The 25,985-nt window shown below is 40.7% G+C and overlaps 1 protein-coding gene across 1 annotated transcript in view; it reads left to right on the top strand.

Moving 5' to 3' along the window:
- IPPK (inositol-pentakisphosphate 2-kinase) overlaps positions 1 to 25,985 on the top strand; it is an 828,159-nt gene that overhangs the window by 462,504 nt on the left and 339,670 nt on the right. Inside the window, exon 10 of the mRNA XM_044077413.1 lies at positions 25,498 to 25,642. Coding sequence (XP_043933348.1) covers positions 25,498 to 25,642 — 145 coding nt within the window. The remainder of the gene's footprint in view (positions 1 to 25,497; positions 25,643 to 25,985) is intronic.

Raw genomic sequence — 25,985 nt, 5'->3', positions numbered from 1 at the left:
GAGGATTCTGATGCAGAAGAATCTATCCCCTCAGCTTCTCCGCCTGAGGATTATTCTTTTGGGGAAACGCTACATGCCATGAGGGAGCATTTCCACTGGGAGAGCCAAGATTATTCCGAATCTAAGAAAAGGCTCAGAGACTTTCTTTTACTGCCGCAGCACAGGCCCCTGGCTATTCCACCTGTGCTAGACATTGTAGATGATGTATTTTCAGAGTCCAGTCTGACTCCTGACTCCTTACCTCCAGCTCCTGTTAAGCCAGACAGATACTACAGGGTTCCAGACTCCCACAAATTTATTTTTAAAAACCCTGCTGCTGACCCAGAAACTATCTTTCAGGGTCCCAAGTGGGTCAAGGCTTCCACTGCAAAAAACCCTACTCCCTCTGATGGATTCCAGGGCACTGGACAGATGGGGAAGAAAAATTTACACTTCAGCTACCTTGGCTATAAGGGCTTTAAATTGTCAGTTTCATATGCTTAAATATCAGCAATACATTATGTCACTGCTTAAACAGAAAATGATGACAAATTCTGAATGTGGGATTTATTGCATGCAGCTGTACAAGTTGGAAAGCATACTTTACAATGTGGTTTTGATTCTTTGCTGTAATGGGTTCTGTCATTAGGAGGCATGCTTGGTTAAAGGAACAGAATCTGCCTGATCATGTTAAAGCAAAATTATTAGATGCTCCACTACAGCATGATAGCTTGTTTGGTGTTAAAGCAGAAGAGGTGTTGAAGAAAGTGGAGGACAAAGCCAAATCTATGCCAATAGTCAAGGATTTCCTACAGGTACAGCCTCCAAGATTTAGCAGACACTGGCCTACAAAGAATTGGTCCTTTCCACTGTCAGACAGGCCACAAAGAGGCAGATACAGACGCCCTAGAGGCAGATCCCAGCCCCAAGGCTCATACAGGCCTAAACAATGGGGTGCTTCTACCTCCAAAAGCAGAGAAGACAAATCACAGCCATACAGAAAGCAGTCCCAATGACTTCCCCCTGCCAGCGCCAAGCATTTGTCTTCTGGCAGCTCATTTAGGGGGAAAACTAGCACTTTTTACTCAAAACTGGCACCTAATCACCCAGGACAAATGGGTCTTGAACATAGTGTCACAAGGTTACATGTTCCACTTTCACACCCTGCCAAGGGAAAACGGTATGCCAGACCTGCCAAAAAATCAATGGGCAGAGGCACAGAAACAGGTGTTATCCCTCATGGACATCAGAGCCATTCAGCAAGTACCACAGCAAGAGCAGGGACAAGGATTTTACTTAAGACTTTTCTTGGTGCCCAGAAAGGACAAAGCCTGGTGGCTAATACTGGACCTATCAATTCTAAACACATACCTGGATATTCCAAAATTCAAAATGTTGACTCTGCAGCAGCTTCTGCCCATGCTAGGCAAAAAGGCTTGGCTTGTAATTTTAGACCTAAAAGAGGCATACCTGCATGTCCCAATCAGACAATCATGCAGAAGATACCTCAGATTCATAGCTGGCTCAATGCACTACCAATTCTCTGCACTGCCCTTTGGCTTATCTACTGCGCCCAGTGTCTTCATAAAATGCCTGGCACCAGTAATTGAATTCTGCAGACAAAGAGGAATACAAATATATCCTTACTTGGATGACTGCCTTATTCAAGCATAGAACAAGGACATACTACTACAGCATCTGGCGTTTGTAAAAAGATTATTAACATGCCTAGGGTACACAGTAAACGAAAATAAATCAAAACTTGTACCCTCTCAAGAGATAATATTCCTGGGTGCAAGCTTAAATACAACTGCCTAGATGGCTTATCTCACTCCAAACAAAGACAACTGACTACTTATTTCACAAAGTTGGCAACAAACACCCAGTTAACTGCAAGAAAAATTCTGCAGGCTTTGGGCTTCATGGCATCCTGCATTCTATTAATTCCATATGCAAGACTGCACATGAGGAAACTACAATGATATCTAAAAAGTGTTTGGACTCAACATTGCCACAGCCTGGAAACAGTAATTACCCTCATTCCCTGCCTGCAACAGGAGTTTCGATGGTGGGCAAAGGCCTGTCACCACAACAAGGGGCAGCCATTCACCATACCCCCAGCCAGGCAGACATTGACAACAGATGCATCGGATTATGCCTGGGGGGCCCACATGGTAGGAAGATGTATTCAGGGCTCATGGTCCGCAATCCAAATGCATCTACATATCAATCAAAAAGAGATGCTAGCTGTTCAAAATGCCCTGACAGCTTTCAAGGACGTACTTCATCCAGGACTACTGATAAAGACGGGCAATACTACAGTCATGTGGTACATAAACAAGCAGGGAGGCACACATTCCTACCTCCTTTCCAGACTAGCCATGACTTTGTGGGACACAGCATTGACTTACCAAGTACATCTGCAAGCACAATTCCTGCCAGGAAAGATAAATACTCTGGCAGACGAACTAAGCAGAAATCTCATGGATCCCCACGACTGGAAATTGGATCCACAAGTATTCAACATAACAAGGAATTGGGGATGCCCAGACATAGATCTATTTGCCTCCCCTCACAACTGCCAACTACAGAGATTCTGCACAAGGACTTATCACAAGCAAGCATGGAAAGTGGATGCTCTATCTTTCAGCTGGAAAAACTTATCAGTATATGCCTTTCCTCCACTGCCTCTCCTCCCCAAGGTACTCCTAAAAGTCAGACAAGAGAAGCCAAAAATGATACTGATTGCCCCAGACTGGCCCCGCCAGCACTGGTACCCAATCCTAAGGAACTTGACTGTATGCCCAGCATGGACATTACTTCAAATTCCTCCCTTATTGACCCTACACAATAATCAGATCCTGCACAGCCAACTCAGGACCTTAAATCTGGCAGCATGGCGGATAATGTAACTTTTCAAAACACCCCTCTCTCTAAAGCGGTGATGGATGTTATCTTGGAGGCCAGGAGGCCCAGTACCAGAAAATCTTATGCAGAAAAATGGAAGAGATTCTGTGCTTGGAACCAGGCACAAGGAATTGACATCACTGTTCCAAATATCCCTCAGATTTTGCAATACTTAACTGAGATGCTGGTCAAAGGACTATCCTTTTCATTAATTAAGATTCATGCCTCTGCCATTTCAGCTCATTACAATACAGAGCCACCTATTTTCTCTCATTCTCTATTAAGGCAATACCTCAGAGGAGCCAAAAACTTACGGCCTCCACGGAGATCACCAATACCAGCATGGGACCTCAATTATGTCTTGGAAAAACTCACTCTGCCTCCTTTTGAACTAGCCGCTACAGCTGATATAAAATTTTTATCATGGAAAACAGCTCTGCTCCTAGCAATAACCTCTGCAAGACGAGTCTCAGAGCTAGAGGCACTCATGGCTGTGGAACCTTTTATCATTTTCCATCCGGATAGGGTTTCTCTAAGGACAAACCCCACATTTATGCCTAAGGTAGTGTCCAGTGTGGCCCTCAACCAAACTATTCATTTGCCTACCTTTTATCCAAACCCACAGAATAAGGGTGAGAAACTTCTGCATTCTTTGGACATACACAGACCACTGCGCTTCTACTTGGACAGAACCAAAGCTTTCAGAAAGACTGAGCAATTACTGGTAGCATATGCTGCAGGATCACAAGGAAAGGCTATCTCAAAGCAGACTATTTCAAAGTGGATAGGTCACTGCATTCGTTTATGCTATTCTCAACATGGCAAGTCAGTGCCTAAGGGCATTAGGCCACATTCAACCAGAGCAGCAGCCACTTCAGCAGCCTTCCTCAAGGGGGGTCCCAACCAAAGACATTTTAGAACCTGCAACCTGGAGTTCAGTGCACACTTTTACAAAGCACTACCACTTACCACTCTACTCCAAATCCAGGGCAGGCTTTGCCACTGCAGTCCTGCAGGGCCTCATATCCGCTCCTAATCCTCTCTAATTCCAGCCTCCCAACCTTAGCTTTGGGATTCAACCCAATTATAATGATTGCAACAGTGAAACACGATGAACATAGTACAGTTGTGTACCTACCATAAATGTAGATGTTCAAGTGTATTCACTGTTGCAGTCCAGGTTGCCCACCCACCATCCCCCTTATCTTTGCTGGACCTTATCTGCACTTCTCTATTCTATACAACCTATGTGGTGTATTTGCTTGTAGATGAAGGAAACTTGTTACTTGGTGTATGCATGCTTTATAGACATATTTATAGGCTACCCTTTTAGGGGCACCTGACATCTGGGGCAAGAAAAACTGAAGAAAATGGCGTCTGCTGCATCTTTTATACCCCTGGCACACTGACGTCAGGGAAGAGGTGACAGCAACCGACACCGGACCTAGACTTTGGAATTCAGGCCGACTGCTGGTAGCCTGCCAGCAGGATAACCCAATTGTAATGACTGCAACAATTAATACACTCCTCTAACTTCTACATTTATGGTAGGTGCACAACTGTACTTTTCATGTTTTGTGTTGGGGGGGGGTGGAGGTTGCATAGATGTTTGCTTTGGAGGTCTCTGTTGGTTTTGCAGATTTTTATTTAGAGCCTACGAGTATGTTTTCATGTATTTATCTGTGTTCTTTGCCAGCGCTGGTTTAATGGGTCTATGTAAGACTGGTGGTGTGAAGCAAGTATTTCCCTTCTCCACTTGACTGTCTGATCCAGTCGTGGGTTGAGAGAGCTTAGCCTCTAGTTTGGCTGTATAACTGCATCTCTCGCATGTATTAGTGTTTGGTGGTAGGAGGAGGGGGTTGTCTGTGTACATGAGGCAGTTGTAACATTGCCTCAAAATGCCCAGATTCACCAGTTGAACTGGAGAGTACACCTGAAACTGCCCTTTGGACATGCCTGGATAGGTACAGTGAATTGTTTTACTGGATAGCTGGTATGGTCGAATAGAGAGACTTGTCCTTCTGTACAGTACAGGAGGGTCTAGTGCTAGGGTTTATAAGTGCTTGCTTTAAGTTTTGAGCAAGTGCCGGGCTGAGAAATGAATGGCTTGAGTGCTTAAGTTGAAAGTTTGTCTAGTTCCACGGGAAAAATTGAAGAGGAGACTTTGTGGAGCCGGGAATAGTTTTACCCTAGCTAACTGGCGCTGCCTGGTGCGCAAAACTGGGCAAATACTGTATTTATAGCAGGGAAATGAAAGAGAAATTAGCCCAAAATGGCCAATAAACTACTAATTTCTGGGCTGAAACCACTCCTCCAGGGGTAGATAGGCTGCTCAAAGCTCCCCTCTCTCACGGGTGAACAGAGAAACTTTATTCTATCCAAGTAAGGTCTTTAACAGTTTTGTATTCTATTAGTTTTTCTCGCAAATGTTTTAACTCTTTTACATGTCAAAAAAGGTTTACTATCAAAATTGTGAACGTCAAAAGAAATGCCATTTGCAACTCCAAAGTAGAACAACGAAAACAAAATTACTACCACGGTACAATGTTGAATCAGCTGATTGAAGTCAGCCGATTCAACATGGTGTCCGAAAAGATCACGTGATGTTCTGTATAGGAGCTCATGTAAATGAAACTCTTGTACCTCATATCTGCTCAATTTTAAGAAGGTTGTTTTTTATTATTGATCGAGTGATAGTGGAACCATTTAAAGGGTACCTGGAATTATTGTTAGATTTTAAGGAGCTGACTTGCAAATAAGGCTTACTGCGTCAGTGTCACTTGGTATTAATGAAACCATGTCCTCGTATTGTTTATTGAAGAAGAGAGCCCAGTGTCTTTGAAATTTGTATGCCCCTTATTGGGTGCATATACCTTATTTATATTGTATTTATTTAACATTGTATTTATTATTCTTATACTTTTAATAATATACAATAATATACAAATATGACACAGTCATTGTCCATGCTGGTGTGAACGACCTGAGACGTACCTCCCTGGACTACATGAAAAGAGACATAGAGGAGCTCTCTGATTATGTAGCCCAGGCAGGTATGACCCTGACCCTGAGCAGTATCCTTCCTTCACCAAGAATGATGCCACAACATCGAGACAAGATGATCAGCTTTAACAATTGGCTTAATTTCTGGTGTCATTCAAAGGGGATCCAGTGTCTGTCTGCCTGGGATGACATGCTTGACAAGCCACACTGCTTCGCAAGGGACGGCTTGCACCTGTCACCCCTGGGATTCCGGATATTGGCTAAGGCTCTTGCCACCCTCATAGTGCCTTTTTTAGGCAAGGCTCAAATTCTAAACCTACCACCCTACAAAACAAAAATGGGAAGAAACTAAGGGTAATGCTGCTCAATGCCAGAAGTCTAAATCTCAAAATGCACGCACTCGAGGCCCTTCTCAGTATGGAGAACATCGATGTCTGTGCTGTGACTGAAACCTGGTTCAAGGCTCCTGAGAGCACCCCGGCACCATCAGGTTTTACCTGATATCATGCGTTCCGGCCCCAAAACCCAGACCACAGCACAAAAGGAGGGGGTGTATCCATATTCATCAAGGATACCCACACCTCCAGGTTGGTGGCAACGCACGAAGCATCGGAAACCATCCAGGTGCAATTAAGCATAGGCAAAACTGCTCTACAATTTGTAGCATGCTACAGGCCACCCTCTCAAACTCAGGAACCCCACACAGCCTTCCTGAAGACACTGGAGGGTATAAATGTATCTCCAAACACCATTATATTGGGTGACTTCAACTACCCGAATATAGACTGGGAACATTACTCAAGCCCCAACTTTCTAGCTCAAAGGTTCCTGGAGTTCATAAATTCAAATGCCATGGAACAACTAGTCACCGTTCCCACAAGAGGAGAAAATATACTAGATCTCATCATCACAAACATGGGGACAAAATGCTCCACACGGAAGTATATCCCTCATTGGTGAGATCAGATCACAAACTTATCTCACTGGAAATCCACATCCCGCCCCCACCCCAAACAAAAAAGACCACAGTGAAGAACTTTTCTAAAGCAAACTTCACACTACTCAAGACTGGTGTGGTATCCTTCAAGTCCCCGAGCCAGTGGAAACCACAACCCAAGCTGCGGAAGCCCTTACAAATGCCTTCTACGAACACCTCCAGGACTGCATGGATCAGGCAATCCCTAATAAAACCAAGACTCTTTCCACCAAGGGAAAACGTCCAGTCTGGTGGACCCCAGCCATAAACAAACTTTATAATAAGAGGAGAAAGCTGTTACATGATAGAGCAAAATCCATAAAAGAGAAGACACCCTTGATCATTATTAGTAAAAAAAAATACGAGCACTCATAAAATCATCCAAGGCCAACTTTGAGAGAAAAATTGCAATAGATTCAAAAGACAATCATAAGGCCTTCTTCAGCTATGTTAGAAACCTGGGTGGAAACTCCCAGATATGCGCAGAATTAGTCCAAAATGATACAAAAATCACTGAACCCACAGACATTGCCAACATACTGGCAGACAGGTTCAGTGCAAACTTCACCCCCCTCCCCCCCCAAAAGGAGAGATAACTATCCCAGCGGAGTGTAGCCTCCCAGACATCTCAAATGCGCAGGTGAAAGCTGCTCTCTCTAAAGCTAAAAACACAGCATCAATGGGACGGATGGTGTCCCCGGCTGTGTGCTACACAAACTCAACGAGGAACTAAACCCGCATATAAGGCAGCTGTTTAATCTTAGCCTTACCACAGGATACGTGCCCAAGGAGTGGCGTACAGCAACTGTGGTCCCACTCCACAAAGGCGGTACCTCTACGGACCCTGGTAATTACCGCCCCATAAGCTTAACAAGCCTGGTCTGCAAAGCTATGGAGAGGATCATAATGGAACTCATAAACAAAGACATAGGGGACTTGCAGACATTGGACCCGACCCAGTTTGGCTTTGTCAAGGGCAGATCATGCCTTTTGAACTTGGTCGACTTCTTCGAAACAGTCACCAAGGCCATTGATGAGGGAAAGGCAGTCCATACAGCCTACCTTGACCTTGCAAAAGCTTTCGACACAATACCCCACTTGGGTATTATAGAGAAACTTACCAACTTAAATGTAAACCCATATGTCACAAGATGGGTTGCAAACTGGCTAAAGGACAGAACCCACAGGGTTAGAGTTGCTGGCGCCATGTCAGACTCCAAGCCGGTCACAAGTGGTGCCCCACAGGGCTCAGTCCTTGGCCCCCTGTTGTTCGGCATCTACTTCTCAGAAGTGCAAACATAGGAGGACTATGGCTGACAAAGTTTGCAGATGACTGCAAACTGGACGCCATAGTGGAAAGTACATCGGACACAGATATCCTTCAGAGGGGTCTCACGGAAACTGATAACTGGTGCCAGAGCCATGGCCTGAAGTTAAATGCCAAAAAATGTATAGTCATACCCTTCGGGAAAAACAAGGTAACCCCAAGCTACCATATAGGTGGCAATCCATTAAGCACAGAAGAGGTTATCGGGGACCTGGGGACCCACGTTGACAGTGGCCTTTCTTTTGACACTCACATTGCTAAAGTGGTTAGAAAGATCTTCTACATTGCTCACCTGATCATGAAGGGATTCACATCCAGATCAAGTGAGGTCATTGTTCCCCTGTACTCTTCACTTATCAGACCAATGATAGAGTACAATGCCCCATTCGGGATGTATCTCACCCGACACCTGCAGCAATTGGAGAGACCCCAAAAGTTCCTCACCAAAAGGATAAAGGGACTCCAAAATCTGTCATATGCTGCCAGACTGAAGAAACTCCAGCTCTATTCAGTCGCCTACCGCCTGCTCAGAGGTGACCTGTGCCTGACATACAAGGCCATGTCCAACCCGGAATTAATGGACATGCTCCACCTCAAAAATCCAAATCTACCAGATCCACTAGAGCAAGCGACTTAAACCTTAGCACGGATATAAATAGGACATGCTGGAGGGATAGATTTGTCACCCAGAGACTCCCTATGCTGTGGAATAAAATCCCGGTCCATGTGAGGCAGAGCACCTCGCTGGCTCTGTTCAAGAGAAATCTTGACCGGTGGATGGGAGATCGTAGGTTCACCCCGGGAATCATCTCTGTGTCACTGCTGGACAGAGGCACAACAAACTAATGGGCACAGTATTTTTTAACATAAGGGGTGGCGTAAGCCACAAAACTTTGGGCTAGGCTTATAAATGCCTTAGGGCAGATAGCCTAGTATAAACCTATGAACCTATATACCCATTGATTTATATATTTATATTTATTTAATATACATTTAATTATATTTATACTTAACATACATTTACATTCAGCACATTTAAATGTGCATATGCATATTATTTTTATTAACATCATTTCATACAGGTATGCTGAAAAGAGTATGCAATATTTAAAATGTTTTTATTCAGTAATGTATAATGATTGGGTGAATGTGTTTATCTTATTCACATTCCTTTTAAAACACAATTTATTATTGAATCTGTTTTTCTATTGGTGGGTTCATGTTATTAAAACACCAGTTTTTAATGACTACATTAACTCTAATGAAGTCTCTTGACATATAGCTAGACGAAGGCCCTCCGTTCTTGCGTATCGTTTTGTATATTTATTTTTTTTGTTTTACTTATTTCAGTCAGTTGTTTGATTAAAGTGCTTGGTTATGGTCAGTTTCTTTCTTTAAGCTCTCAATACTGTTGGAGTTATTAAACCTAGACCCCCTTTCTCCTTTTCCATATAAAATACTCCTCTTTTCAGTGGATTTAATCTAGACCCCCAAATAAATTGAAACATAATTTCAATAAACATTTTCTCTCTCTTGGTATCATGTATACCCTAACTATATTTGACAATTTTCCCTTTCATATTTTATTTATGAAATGTATTTTTCATTAAAGGGTAATCTATACCTAACCCACATAATACTAAATCCTTTTAAATCTTTCAAGACTTTCTGCCATTGTTCTTTGAATATGTCATCCTCTCCAAAATCAATTCCTAGTACTGATGTCTTTTTTTTTTTTACTTTTCAAATTTTATTCCTTCTATCTGCTTATCTTCAAAACCCTTACATTTTTGTTAATTTTTAATCCAACTTCTCTCAATTTATCAAACAAAAGGCTGGGAAAAATGGTAGAAGCTTTCGACAGATGTTCAGATGGGTTGATGAACTACAAAAATCAAGAGGTTGAAATGAAGAAAAGGCTTGCTTAATGAGACTGCTTAAGAAGAGATGTTTCAAAAAACAGAAACAATTAAAATACAGAGCATGTAGAGAACACCTGAGATTTTCAGCTGTACCGGAGAAGCTGGAGGGAACAGACTGCATTAATTTTATGAAAGCACAAATAAGCAGCTGGACTGGTATTCCACAGCAGGAGATGTTAATTGAAACGGCACATTGTGTGTATACTCCAAAGGTGGCTATGAGAAAACAACCTAGGTTTTTAATAGTATTGATGCAATCCCACCACCAGCAGGAGTTGATTCTGACAAAATGTGGCAGAATGACAAAGTACTAAAACTGGGAGACAGCAGAGACTCCCCAGACTCTGGAATAGATTGCCCATACATGTCAAGCAGAGTGCCACTTTGGCCCTCTTCAAAAGGAACCTTGACGATTGGATGGGAGAAAGGAAATTCACCCCGGGTATCACGTCAGTCGCCCTGCTAGACAGGGGTCCAGGGAAGTAAATAGTGTGGGAAGAAATAGCCAGGGAATTGTTTTGGCTGGGCTTGTATAGGCCCTAGGGCTGATAGCCTAGTACGAACCTATTAACCAGAGTGTTTGTGGAAATGATTATTCATTGTGCACCAGACAGAAGAAGAGTACATTTATTCCACTATTCATCAAGCTGTTGTACCCAGCTAACTTCAAAATATCCTTTCCTGGAGGGACAGAATCCTTTTCTGATGAAGTGCATGCTGAAGAGGAAATACACAAGTTTGTCCAACAAAAAGTGAGCTGTGAAACAGAAGGAGATTCTCTTCCTTGTTCTTCTGGTAATAAAGACCACAGGAGACTGTGCCAGTGAAACGTTTTCTAATGTTTCAGTGTAAATGCTATAGAGAAGGGAGTATGAGAGTTGACTAGAAGAATCAAGAGTATTTGGAGATAGAGATGAACAGAAATAAAACCAGTAACTTGGAAAGTGACATCATTGTTTTGTAATCCCACATTTAGTTGCAAAATATAACAGAATAAGAAAATCTGGAAATACTGGATTTTTTAGGACTTTGTTGGACTTGTGGGTGACTCTAAAGCATATGCCCTACTTCATGCCATTAATCTTCAGAAAAATACATGGGGCCAAGGGGAAGATGAGGGAGAAAGTTAACTGTAAATAAAATGTTTTTTTTAATAGTACTGTTTTTGTAGTGCATGATTTTATTTGCATGCCATAAAACAAGTTTTCTCAGTTATTTTAAGTGTAATGAGGATACTATTGTAAACAGGTGTTCCTGTTTTTTTTTTCTTTCTCCCGTCTCTTTCTCCTTGTTCAATTTTAAGAAATGTAGGCAATGCAATAAAAACAAGTTGAGTAGGGCAAAAGAAGAATTAATGTGCTTTGTCCATGAGGGAACTGAGAATTGCCCTGAGCTCCTTCAGTTTATCAAAACAGGAGGTCTCCTGAGGTCGGGACTTTGTTGCCAATTCCAAGGGGCAGAGTTTGACTTTTTTTTTCTCAAACCTCCATGCCCCTTGGTGCTTCAGCTTTCTTTGGCTTGACCCAGGCTTCTGCTTAGGAAACCACCTCCTTGATGCAGGGTGGGACCATGGTTCTGAAGGAGTCTGTTTCTTTTCTGGGCTGCCATCTCTCTATGGAGGGGAAAGACTTCTGGATCATGGAGAATGCCTTATTCATTGTGAACTCCCAGTCCTTGCCATCCCTGTCTGGGCCAGAGCTACCATCATCCTCATCCCTGGGACAGAGTGCACAAAAGCTTTAGGAGAGACCCATCTTGGTGGTTTGCTCTTTGAATACTTCCCCGGAACATCCCCCGAGAAAGTACCTGTGAAGAAAAAGTGCAAGAGGAAGCACTTAAACTCTCCGGAGGAGTCTTTCACTGTGGATACAGATTTTGAGGGGAAGGTTCCCCTTGATGTTTTCTTCGGGGACATCCTGGAAATCCTGAAACAGAGGGGTGGCTGGTCTTCCCTCCATTCTTCCTCTGAGGAGTCTGTATATGGTGGAGGCTTTTCGTGCCCGACTTTCTACCACTTGAATCTCTCTGCCTGCTGACGAGCTCATTAAATTGATCGCGCAGCGGGCCTGGAAGATTCCCGATTCCATCTAGCTGATCCCAAGAGGCCTGATAGGATCCTTTCTGCCCTGAAGGAAGAACAGCATTGGGCTAAGGGATCCCCTTAGACAGCATGGTGATAGCGGCAGCCACAAAGAAGGGACTTGCAGAGGAAAGTCCTACTATCCATCCTCCTAACATGGAAAGTCCTACTATCCATCCTCCTAACAAGGAGTCATCTTTGAACTACATGGCACACTTTTTAAGAGGTTGCAGAGAGATTTTATCAAAGAGCTGTCAGATATTCTCACAGGAGCAGTAGCCAAAGGGGTACGAGATAGTTACCTCTCTGCTCACCACCTTCAAAGCAATTTCTGTCTCGTCCATGAGGCTAATTGCCCACGTAGCCGAAGGGATGACAAGAGGAAGTAGGTTCAGGTGTAGCCATTAGGCGACACTCCTGGATGCACTTGTGTGACTTCTTGGTGGAGCCATTTAAGTCTTCGTTCATCAACTTTCCTTTTGACAGAACATCCCTTTTTGGACCCCAAAGTAAAAGACACACTAGCCAGATGTGAGAAAGATGGGGAAGACTCTTTCAGCCATGGGCATACACTTCTCCACTCCTCAACAGACCTACTCCAGGAAACAGAGAAGTGGGAGATTATGGTTCAAAAAGTCCTAAGGGCCTTTTTAGGACTCTCATAGCAAAGACTTTCCCTGGGGCAGAAGGGGAAGTAACAATGGAAAAAGATGATTAGATGTGCTCTGTAGATCTTCAGGATGTGTATTACCATATAAAAATGGGCAAATGCTCCAGGAGATTCCTGCACTTCCAGCTGGGAACCAGTCATTTCTAGTTCAGAGCACTGCCCTTTGGTCTCTCCACAGCCCCTAGGGTGTTTACCAAATGCATGGCAGTGGTAGCAGCTTACCTCAGACTGTAGGGATTTCGACATTTTCCTTATCTCGACAACTGGCTCTTTACCTCTACCACCAGGAGTCAACTAGAATGGACAAGAGATTACACCCTGCATCTTTGTGCTTCATTGGGCATTTCAGTAAATTACGAAAAGTCAAATATTTAACCTACTCAATAATTGGAATTCGTCAGAGCCCTAATAAATACTGTTAATGGAAATTGTTTCACTCCCAGTAGACAGGCTTCAAAAGATCAGATCACAACAAAATGTGTTCCAGCCAGGCTCATCCTTTAGGTGCTGGGCTTGATGGCAGCCTCTATAACTCTAGTTCCCTTAGCCAGATATCACATTTGGATTCTTCAATGGCTTCTAGCCTCCCAATGGTCATTAATGAATCAGCTGATGCCATACTGCATCTTAATCACCAATTGCTGCAAACAAGACCTGTCTTGGTGGCTCCATTCCAACGATATTCTTACAGGCCATCCCATCATCCTTCCAGAGCCCCAAGCCATAGTGACCACAGATACTTCCCAGATAGGGTGGGGGTGATATGTGGGAGGAGTGTCCAAGGCACTTCATCCCAACCGGAGGCCAATTTGCACATCTGTGTTCTAGAGATGAGGGTGGTGTTCTTGGCATTGCAAGCATTTCAAGATGCCCTTTTCTTGGGAACAGTGGCAATTCAGACAGACATGTCGGTGGTCTGGTACATCATCAAACAAGGGGGAAACAAATCTTACCCACCTTGTCAAAAAGCTCTCAAAGTTTGGCAATGGGTGATTTCTTCCAACCGCTTTCTCATGGTAATGCACATTCCGGGGGAATTTTAACGTGATGGCAGACAAACTGAACAGAATTATTCTAATGCCTAACGAGTGGTCTATCGATCCTGTGGTGATGGAAAAGATATTCTGCCACTGGGATCGGCCTTGCTACAATCTGTTCCTGTCCCCCTTGAACAACAAGTGCAGCATTTACTTTGCCCTAATACCACTGTGGGGGAGTCACTCAGAGACGCTGTTCTCTATGATTGGTCCCCCGGTCTACTATATGCCTTTCCCCAACTCCTCTGATATCCCAGTTTCTAAAGAAAGCCAAAAGGTCAGAGAACACAGTAATCCTCATTGCTCCATTCTGGCCTCGACAGGTTTGGTTTCCCTTCATATGGCTTGTCTACTTCGGAAAACTTGGATTCTGGATCCAGCTCCAGATCTGTTATCTCCTCAAGAAAGTATGATTCCTCTGAATCTCCAACTTCTCAAGCTCACTCCATGGCTTCTCTCATTCCCATGATTGCCAGGCATTCTTCTCTTTCCACCAACCATCCATCAAATCATTTTGGCCCATCACAAAACTTCTGCTAGGAAACTGTACCAGAGGGAAAAAAATTGCTAGACGGGCTCTTAACAATGATCTGGACCATTATACAGCTCCTGTGCATAAGTATTGGATTTTCTGTCTGTTCTTTATCAAACTGGCTCTTCAGCCTCCACCATACAGGTCCATCTAGCCGCAAGATCTAATTTCTGTATTGGCTTAGATGGTTCTTCACTTGTCACATAAGCTTTGTAAAGCTTTTTTGAAGGGAATCTTAATGTTAGGGCCTCCATTTAAAGAGCCCAGTGCTTCATGGGATTTACCCTCAGTTCTACAGTCTCTTATTCTTTCCCCTTTTGAACCATCGGCTACTTGTAACTTAAAATTTCTGACCTGGAAAACTTTGTTTTTATAAGCCATAACTTCCGCAAGAAGAATATTGGAAATTCAAGCCTTGTCCTGCAACCCCCCCTCTATAATATTTCACAAGGACAGGGATTCCTTCAGGACTAATCCTTAATTCTTGCCAAAGATGGTTTCAGAATCTAATATCAATCAAACCTTGCGCCTACCAGTCTTTTTCCCTAATATCTCCAACAAGGGAGAGTACTGTCTGCAATTATTAGTCATTCACAAGCAGTTAAGTTTTTATCTTCACAGAACAAAGGATTTCAGAAAATCTGACCAACTATTTGTTGCCTTTTCCTCTCTTTCCTTGGGTAACCCAGTTTCCAAGGTTACTTTAGCTAAATGGTTCAGAGATAGTATCACCTTTAAGCAAAACGAATCAACCACAAAGGGTAAAGTGTCTCAAGCAAAATGTAGTTTCAAAATCCAAATAACCTTTTCTTGAGGCACAACACGACAATAAGAAGCTTGACCTTTTATTAAACACACTGAACTAAATAACAAAAACAATAAAACATCCAGTAAGCGCTTTCACATTCTCGCGAATGCTTCATCAGACTGTTAAAAAAGCTAAGCCATTTCTACATTTAAATACCTTTGCTGTTACTTCATCAACCAATCATTATTGTTCCTTACTTGATGAAATCAGTGTTTAATTGATTAAAAAATTTAACTAAAAAATTGCCGGCTGAAATTCATGTTCAAAACCTCTGTGATTCTTTATATTAAAAACAAATATTTAATTTATAGTAGATGGTTCAATCTCATGCAGCTTAAAAACATATATAAATATCTCAAATTATATGTTCCACAATTTAAAAAACATGTGCTTATGTATAAATGTATACTATAAAAATATAAAATATATCAAATATGTATGTTGTTTATTAATAGATTCGTGAGCCATCCTGAAAAACGCTAGACTAATAGCTTATAAACAGTGTTAATGCTTGTTGTCCCTTGCTATCAAGAACGGTTTCATGGACACCCTGTCATTCAAACCAGATAGTCTATCTGCTTGTAGCCTCATGATCCACCTTGTCTCTCTCTGTTCAGTGTAGTTTCTATGATCACCTAGCCTAATGTTCTTGTATACAAACTCAATCACAGTAAATTTAAAACCATGTGTACTCCATTTATAACATGTCTAGCTAGGGCATTGCTGTCATCTTCCCTGTTTATACATAGACATGTTCTCTAACTTTCTGAAAGGGTCCTATTTGTCTTTCCTACATAAAAATGACTACATTTTGTGCAGACCGCTAGGTATATTAAATCCCGTGCTTGCAGTCTGCATAAAATGAAAAATTATACAGTCTTCCACTGTAAGGATGGTCAAAACTATTGCTGTTTGACATGTAACTGCACTGGTTACATGTCCTACAAGCATAGGTCCCTATTCTATCAGATGTTAACTCCAGTTTAGTATTTCTCTCATAACATAATAGTGGTTTGAGTGATTTTGTATTCTTGTAAGTAAATCTCTGTTTATCACCCACAAGTCGCTGTATGTCATCATCTATTGTGAGAATATTCCAATTTCTGTGGAAGATCTCCCTAATCATCTTATTATTATTTGTATATGGTATTACTGGCTGTTGTGGCCTGAACAAGGCTCTTCTTTCATTTTAGTCTGTCTACCTCTGTATATGTAGGGTTTTCCACTTACTCTCCTATCTACAACCTCTTCCTGATGCAAACTCCTTTCTTCTGATGTATACACTCTCTCTTTGAATTCATTAGATAAGGTCTCTATGGTTCCCTGAAACCTAGTCTCATCTGTGGTGAGTCTAGAGACCCTAAGTGCTTGACCTTTACTATATTGCGATAAATATGTGGGGGTGCATTCTAGTGCGATGTAGCAAATAATTTCTTGTACATTCTTTTCTGAATAACTGTGTTTGTACAGTGTTGCCTTCTTTCAGTAGTATGACATCCAAAAATTCAATTTCGTGTAGTGACCATTCCCCTGTGAAAGACAGGAAACTTGTGGTGCCATTTACATATTGAATGAACTCTTTTAGTGTCTGCTCATCACCTTTCCATATTAAATAAACATCATCAACAAACCTTTTATATAATAACATATTCGTCTCATAATATGGACAACGTATAAAATAGGTGTATTCCCAATATGCCATAACTATGTTTTCGTATGAATTTGCACAAGGAGTGCCCATTGTCACTCCTTTCTGTTGGATAAAATATTGGTTTTCATATGCAAACACATTATTTTTTAAAACCAAATCCATTAGTAAAGCACATCTTATTATAAGTTCTCTTGGCATATCTTTCTCAATCAAGAACAGCCTCATGTAGTCCACCCCTGTATAATTAGGAATAGATGTAAATAATGATGTTACATCCAAAGTCACCATGTATTCTGTCTCTATATCACTAGGTATATAGTCTGTAAGGCTTTCCAGAAATTGTTGTGTGTCCCTTACTACTGTAGGAGTTTGTTCCACTATGCTTCTTAGTTGTTTCTACAAATATATAGTGTTTCTGTTAACCATCCCTTGCTCGAAATTACAGGTCTCAAGGGTGGACTTTCAATGTTCTTATGGACTTTAGGTAATCCCCTAAAAGTCGATATAGTGGGTTTCTCTATTAAAAAATATTTATAAAGATCTGACTTTATCACTGCACATAAGTCATATAGTTCATCATGTACTCCATTAATAACTTTGTTAAGCTTCACACCATCAATATTCGTGTATGTCTCACTATCATTCAAAAGAATCTGAATCTTGGATTTATACATCTCAGTATCTAATACTACTACAGCGCCCCCTTTGTCAGCATTTCTAATGACAAACCCCTTGTTTTCCTGTAAATTCTTTAAGGCTTGTTGTTCATCGCTATTCAGATTGTAAAAATTACGTTTGACTTTAGCTTCTTTATTATCATATAACTTCAATAGGTCTCTCTCACGTGCTTTCTCAAACAACTCTACTAAAGGGTGCATCTGAGGAATAAAAGTTGATGGCTTCTTGAAAATTCTGTTAACATTCTCACATATGTTGTCTCCATATAACATTTTAAGATTTATATTTCTAGTAAACATTTTTAAATCAATTAGCATATCAGTAAAGTCAACATCTTTCACTGGAGTAAAAGATAAGCCTCTATTTAAAAGGCTTCTTTCTGACGATGTTAAATGATAACCAGAAATGTTAATAACTAAGTCTGACTTACAGGTTTCAGCACTTTTTTCTGAAACTCCAGTCTCTCTTCGGGAAATTTGCGTTTCTTGGATCCCTGTAATGGTGACCATGATGTTTTCATGTTCAGCCGTATGGGTAAGGGGAAAGATGAAAAAAAAACCCTCTGTAGAAGTAGTAGGAGATGCACTAACAACATTTGTTTCTTTCCTGCGTACATCTTGATTCAGAATTCTTACATTATTCGTTTTCTGAAGGAAATGTTTCTGTAGGACATGTTTACCAGTGCAGTTACATGTCTAATAGCAATAGTTTTGTCCATCCTGACAGTGGAAGACCGTATAATTTTTCAATTTATGCAGACTGCAAGTCACGGGATTTAATATACCTAGCGGTATGCACAAAATGTAGTCATTTTTATGTAGGAAAGACAAATAGGACCCTTCGAGAAAGAGTTAGAGAACATGTCTATGCTATAAACAGGGAGGATGACAGCAATGCCCTAGCTAGACATGTTATAAATGAAGGGGAGTGCACATGGTTTTAAATTTACTGTGATTGAGTTTGTATACAAGAACAGTAGGCTAGGTGATCATAGAAACTACAATGAACAGAGAGAGACAACGTGGATCATGAGGCTACAAGCAGATAGACTATCTAGTTTGAATAACAGGGTGTCCATGAAACCGTTCTTGATAGCAACGGACAACAAGCATTAACATTGTTTATAAGCTATTAGTCTAGCGTTTTTCAGGATGGCTCACAAATCTATTAATAAACAACATATATATTTGATATATTTTATATTTTTATAGTATACATTTGTACATAAGCACATTTTTTAAATAGTGGAACATATAGTTTGAGATATGTATATATGTTCTTAAGCTGCATGAGGTTGAAGCATCTATTATAAATTAAATATTTGTTTTTAATATAAAGAATCACAGAGGTTTTGAACATGAATTTCAGCCAGCAATTTTTTAGTTAAATTTTTTAATCAATTAAGCACTGATGTCATCAAGTAAGGAACAATAATGATTGGCTGATGAAGTAACAGCAAAGGTATTTAAATGTAGAAATGGCTTGGCTTTTTTAACAGTCTGATGAAGCATTCCAGAGAATGTGAAAGCGCTTACTGGATGTTTTATTGTTTTTGTTCTTTAGTTCAGTGTGTTTAATAAAAGGTCAAGCTTCTCATTGTGTTGTGGCTCAAGAAAAGGTTATTTGGATAGTCATTCAAAGGGACTTCATCACCATGCCCTGTGAAAGCTCACTCAAATAGAGCTGTAGCAGCTTCTGCATTATTTAATGCCAGAGCTTCTTTAGATGACATGTCTGTAGCAGCCACATGGTCATCTCCTCATATTTTTTATCAGTTATTACAAACTGGACCGAGTCTCTAGGGGATGTGCATCATTTGGTTCGATGATGCTTAGGAATATTCTTCCGTGAGGCCTCCCAAGATTCAGGTAGCTAGGGACTCTTCCCCACAGTCCAGGATTATGTGAAGATTGACAACATAATCTTCATCAGAGGCAGGTTGAACATTTATACAGTTCCATCTGTGTTGTCGATTTTCACTAAAATTGACATTCCCCCCTCCTTTCCCCAGCCTGAAACTCTTAGTGGATCAAATTTTTCAGAGACTGGCTTCATAATAGGGACTCTGATCTGGTCTCCTATTGTTTATTATTTACGATCTGTCTGCCACTAATTTAGGCAAAATCGATCTGAGGTAATTTAGAGGGGTGCATTATGGGTAGTGCCTAGCTCGAGTTTGTTTTGAGGGCTTTCAATAAAACAACAATTTTGTAAGATGTGACACAGGCTCAAATGGATTTAACAAGAAAAAACTGTATAAAAGTTCAACCTGCCAAAGAGTGTATGCATGTAACACAAAAGCTAGAAATACATTTAACAAAAAAGCTGTTATAAATAAAAGTGAGAATAGTAACTTTTTAATACAGTGATGCTTTCTGTGATGTCTTTAAATGTCAGTGGTCAAACAAATGAATACAAAAAAACAGTAGTGAACTAATATTAAAAAATGTAGAATATAAATGGCTATGCTACAGAAGAAGCACGTGGAAAAAAATTAACATGTGAATTTGATAAAGAAAAGTTTACAGTATGGTTATTAAGCTGAATACGTGGGACAAAAGAAATGAGTACTTGCATAGTTTCATAGTTTGGTACTAGGCTATCTGCCCTGGGGCATTTATAAGCCTAGCCATAGTGATGTGGCTTTCGCCACCCCATGTAGTGGTACAAAAGTGTACAGTATAGATTTAGAATACTATGCCTCTGTCTAGCAGTGACACAATGAAGACCCCCTTACATAATAGAATTAGTTTACTGTGTCTCTGTCTAGTAGTGACACAGAGATGACCCCTGGGGTAAACCTACAATCTCCCATCCACTCGTCAAGATTTCTCTTGAAGAGAGTCAGTGAGGGGCTCTGCCTAACATGAACTGGGATTCTGTTCCAGAGTATGGGAAGCCTCTGAGTTATGAATCTGTCCCTCCAGCATGTCCTATTCATATTTGTGCTGAGGTTTAAATCTTTAGCTCTCGTGGTTCTGATGGATTTGGATTTTTTGAGGTGGAGCATGTCCATCAATTCCTGATTGGACATGGCATTGTACGTCAGGCACAGATCACCTCTGAGCAGGCAGTATGCTACTGAATAGAGCTGGAGTTTCTTTAGTCTGGTAGCATATGACATATGTTGGAGACCCTTGATCCTCTTGGTGAGGTACTTTTGGGGTCTCTCTAGCTGTTGCAAGTGCCGGGTGAGGTACATACCAAATGAGGCATTGTACTCAATCATGGGTCTGATAAGGGAGGAGTATAGGGGTACAATGACCTCCTTTGATCTGGATGTGAATCCCTTCATGATAAGGTGGGCAAGGTAGAAAGTCTTTCTAACCACTTTGGCAACGTGGGTGTCAAATGAGAGGTCACTATCGACTTGGGTTCCCCAGGTCTCGGATTACATTAATTAAAAGAGGAACTTCAATAGAAGAAGACAGGTTTTAGATTTGTAGTACTAAGAGGCTACTGGCAAGGGAGGAGGATTACATTAGCATGTATTTATATTCCACTTAAAACTGCTATAATGGGGCGCAAGAAAATTCTAGGAGAAAGTAATCTTTCAGGAAGGAATATTACTTGTACTTGGGGAGCGGAATTTGATTTGCAGCAGTGAAGATGTGTCGGGGATCCAGAAGGGAAAGTATAACAAATAAGGGTAGACTTTTGAAGAAATGTTTGAATATATTTGGCATGGAAGGTGTGACCTTAGTACTAGGAATTCAGAGTGAATATAGGATAGATAGAATTTGCATGTCACGGGAACATATGCATTTAATTGAAGGTCTTGATATGCACCCGATGACTGTATCAGATCATGCTCCAGTAGTAACTAAAATAAAAACACAGTGTAATGAAATAAAAATGAGACCATGGTGCTTTCCCTCCTGTCTGTTGAGAATAGAGGAATTTAGCTCATTCCTTCCAGTACAGTTCGTTTGAATATGTGCATTTAACTCCCAGTGGGTGTGGTTTGAGCCTTGAAAAAAATAGTCATCACCATACAGTTCTAACAAATACTCATTGACGGAGGTCAAATATCAGTACAGTTGTGTTTGCTATCATCTATGCTTCAAGATAAAATATTCTGATACCATGTAAGTAGCATGGTTTTGGAATTAATATGAACAAGCAATATTTGAAGCCTAGAGTCACAGTAGGAGGTAACTACAGAATCACCTGGAGGTGCAATCTGCTGTAATGCGTTTTAAGGAATGGGTAGTAGAAATTATTTAGGAGCTATTAGAGAAGATAGAAATTTCTTCTATAAATATAACTAGAGAGTGGGATAAAATTAAAGTGGAGTTTAAAAAAATGTTTACATAGATATTTTTATACCCCAAGTAGACTCCAGAGAATTTTTCCTAGGTAGACAGCAAGTGTTGGAGGTGAGATGTGGAAGAACGAGGTAATTGTGAACATATTTTCTGGGAGTGTAATGAGTTGGCCAACTTTAAAGATTCCCTCCAAACTGCTCTGTCAGAGATGTTGGGTGAGCAAATTGACTTAAGTAGGGAAATTATTTTTCTGAGCTATGATACAGAATTAGAATTGCCTAGATGTAGTAAGGCCTTGCTGAGTCTAATTATGGTTGCTGCCAAAAAAGCAGTTACTAGAAAATGGAAATCTAGGTCTAAGCCAACTGTACTAGAAGTAGTGAATATAGTAACAGAGATAAAACAACTGGAATTGTGATCTTTAGAAAAGGGTAGGAGCAGATTACATAGGAAAAAATGAGAATTGTGGGAACAATGCATACAGGGGAGGAATGAGGTTTAAAAGACAGCAGGACTTGAATGAGCTATGCAGTATTTGACAGTGACTGGGTAGATTATAAGTGATATGTAATGTTTGCAGCTAAAATTGTGTCAGTATGGTTTGTGATGTAAAATGCTTGCAGCTGGGATTGTGTCAATTTTGTTGTCATTGTTTGTCTTTCGGCTTTTCCCGGTTAGGGGTCGCCACAGCAGAACTCTGGTCCATTAATGATTGGCAGTAGATTTTTACAGTGCCGAGTTGCCAGCTCGATGCCCAACCTTCAACGAAGGCACGCCCATTCACGCATGTCTTTCAGAACGCCACTCAACTGCGGGGAGGACATGCAGACTCCACACAGAAGGCACTCCCCACACTCCAGCCGAGAATTGAACGGGAGAACCTCTTGCTGTGAGGCAACAATGCTACCGCTGCAATATATATGTATATATATAAATGTATGATTGCCTGTGTCATAAGGGATAATTTAATAAAGATGTTTCTTGTAAAAAAAAAAAAAATGGAACTGTGGGAACTAAAACAAAAGAAACTGCATCTAAAATCACGTTGCCCAGGTGGCTTTCTGACTGTATTATGTGTTTTACCACAGATGCAGCAAAGTCTTATCTACCAAACCTAAAGCACATTTTCTTACGTTCTTCTGAAACACCTCTGATGATGATTATGCTGCTGCATCTTGGGTTTCCCTGCATACCTTTGCAGGACACTGTGAGCAAGACATGATCTCCAGGTTTGTTTGTCTTTGGTTCCACAGCTGTCTGAGGCATTCTGCAATGATGCCATCCAAGAAGAATAGTTGGGGACTCTGTCCTTTTGTTGAGGTAGACAGACTGTGCCATGTAAGATATGAAAGTTGTGTATTTAGCACTTAAATTACCATAATTATATATCCTTATAATTCATGTTTATCCAGTTTTTGAAATCCTATACTATCTTCATCGCCCTTAGCAGTTGGGGACCCTTAAGCAATCTCAGGATATTAGTTGTGTGCTGTGTGTATTGTCATTGTTCAGGGACATTCACAGTTCTGAAAGAAAGAGGGGAATTGCACAGCATTATAGAAGAAGACCTAAAGCCTGAGAAACGTGCGTGCTGAGCTGAACTGACAAGTACCTGGAGCAACTAGTCTTACTGGTTGAAGAGGATGAATAATGCCTTATGAAGCTTTTTAAGTAAGTAACTCATGTCTTTTTACAGGCGCTCACATAGCAGCATGTTTATTTATCCATCCATTCATCCTCAACCCCTTTTTCCCATTTTGTATATGGGGTTGGTTTGTTGCTTTCAACAGCAACAGTCATCTCGAGCCAAGGTTTACACCACCGGATGCCTATCCCTGCCGTGGTAGTTCATCCGTACCACTCACACACACACACACACACACACACACACACACACACACACACACACACTGGCACTTACAAACAATTTAGTGTGTCCAATCCACCTACTGCATATCTTTGGCATGTGGGAGTATCATGAAGTGAAAAATTATTTTCCCCAACACACACACCGGGGAGTTCTCTGCAGGAAACATTTTCTAGCAGTTGTGTGGGGAACAATTAGCACTCATGATTTGGTGCAAGTTTCTCTGCCTCTTCAGTTATTTGAAGCTGCACTTGAAATTCAGTTCAGAGTGTTAAGAGGTCATCTGATGTTAACATGATTTTCTTGTATTACCTGCTTTTCCAGTGGGAAAAGTTTTTAATTAGTTTTGCTAACAGTTTATATTATTACTCTACTGAAAAACATTTGTAACCTTATTCATTCAGTATTTATTTGCAGGTAGAAGGTTGTCAAGAAAGACTTGTCACTTCATTTATATCTTCTTTTTAATCTTCGACTATCACAGAAGAATGTGAATTCTGTAAAGAATGCATTGTGTTAAAGAACTACCAGTTATTGAAACAATTGCTTGCTGTAATGGGTAACTGCCATGTAAGAGTGTCACTGGGAGGATTTTCTGCAGTATGAATTACGTAATCTTGACAAATAAACAGAAGAAAATCTTTGAGACTGGGACCTTTTTCCTGGAAGAACTAGAAGTGATTCAAAAGAATTTGAGGAAGGTTCAAGTCTAGCTGCTTTCTTCAGTGTATACCTTCCTTAGTAAGCTGCATGTTAAAATTGTATAACAGCCACTCTGCCTTTGGCAGCTGAATGTCAGTTTAATTAAACTCCATCATAGGGCTTTTGTTTGCTTATTGCCACCTCCTGAAGCAATGATTCCAAATGGCTCATTAATGTTGGCATACATGTCCACCTTTTAGCAAAAACTGACCCCCTACCCCTTGGCTGAGGGGGATAGCACTGAGCATGCGGTGACAGTCAAGGATCCTTTCAATGTTGGTTTCTCATTTATTTCCATCTTGCTTCGTTGATGGTCCCCCAACAATTCCACTGTCTGTCATGTGGTTTAATTTATGTTACTACTACTGACATTAATCAAAGCTGTCTAGATATAATCACCTCAAAGTCCTCTAAACTGTCCATCACTTTTCAAATCAGATGCATTATGCCAAGCTGCCAGAATATTGAAAATTATAGAAGTTTTATGAAGAATCTTCAGTCAGGTTTTCTTTTACTTTGGTCAACCCTGTCTCAGAGATGCCCATTAATTCATCCACAAATTACCCTCTTTTTTTTATTTTTTTAAACCAGCATTTCTGGGTAGTGAGAAAAATGGGTTCCATAGTTATTGCGAAGATACAGAAGTAGCAGGTATTGAATTTTAATGAGCTGTGGGGCATAAAGTAAGAATTCAGGTGCTTTGGTGACACAAAAGATGTGAACAGCTTACAGGATATGTAGAATGAATGTAGGCTGCTAATGCATGTAAATTGTCAAAGGGAGATGAGTTAAGTGGACGTTTTAAGAAAGCACTGGTTTGTATTTCAGGTATCTGGGTTAGGCTACTATGCACAATGCCTTCTTTAGGGAAATATTCAAGAATATAACTCCTTAGTGTCACACTATGCAGGCACAGGTCCATAGGCTAAAGGAAGTTTAAGAGTAGCCTTTCCTCATTTAAACCTGATTGTAGAATTTCAAGGTTTGATTATCCAGAATACTGTTTTTATTGATGCAGCAAACAATAATATTGAATGAAAATGCTGGCAAAAAACATATTTGTGTGTTTCTTTCTTGCTGTTTATTGCAGGGAAAAGTGAATATTCAGAGCTACCAAAAGGCTGTGTTCTTTCCAAAATTCTTCAGGTACAGAGGTTGGATATGATGGATATTGAAGGACTTTACCCTTTGTATAGAAGAGTTGAACGGCACTTACAAGAATTACCTAATGACAGGTAAGTAAAGAAAATAGTGAAGAAATTATTGTGAAGTAAAAACAATAGGCCTTTGAGTCATTTGCATGAAAAGAGTGCATGGTAAGCTTAGAGTGGTTGAAGCTTACATTATTGTTTGCACAGAGGCGTAATTATATTGCTTTTATAACCTTGCACACAGCTAGACCATGGGAAGGTTCCTGTGGCACCAATGAAGGTGAAGTCAGTGGTCAAAAGTTAATGCAGTCAGAGTTGTCACCTTTTGAGATGCCCAAATTGGGGTATTTTCTGCTTAATGTGCTGTGTGTGTGTCTGTGTGTGTCTGTGTGTGTGTGTGTGTGTGTGTGTGTGTTATGTGTTAAAA

This window comes from Protopterus annectens, chromosome 7.part0, assembly GCF_019279795.1.
Source record: "Protopterus annectens isolate FY-2018-M chromosome 7.part0, PAN1.0, whole genome shotgun sequence".
NCBI classification, from domain to species: domain Eukaryota; kingdom Metazoa; phylum Chordata; order Ceratodontiformes; family Protopteridae; genus Protopterus; species Protopterus annectens.
This window is presented reverse-complemented; position numbering and strand designations above follow the sequence as displayed.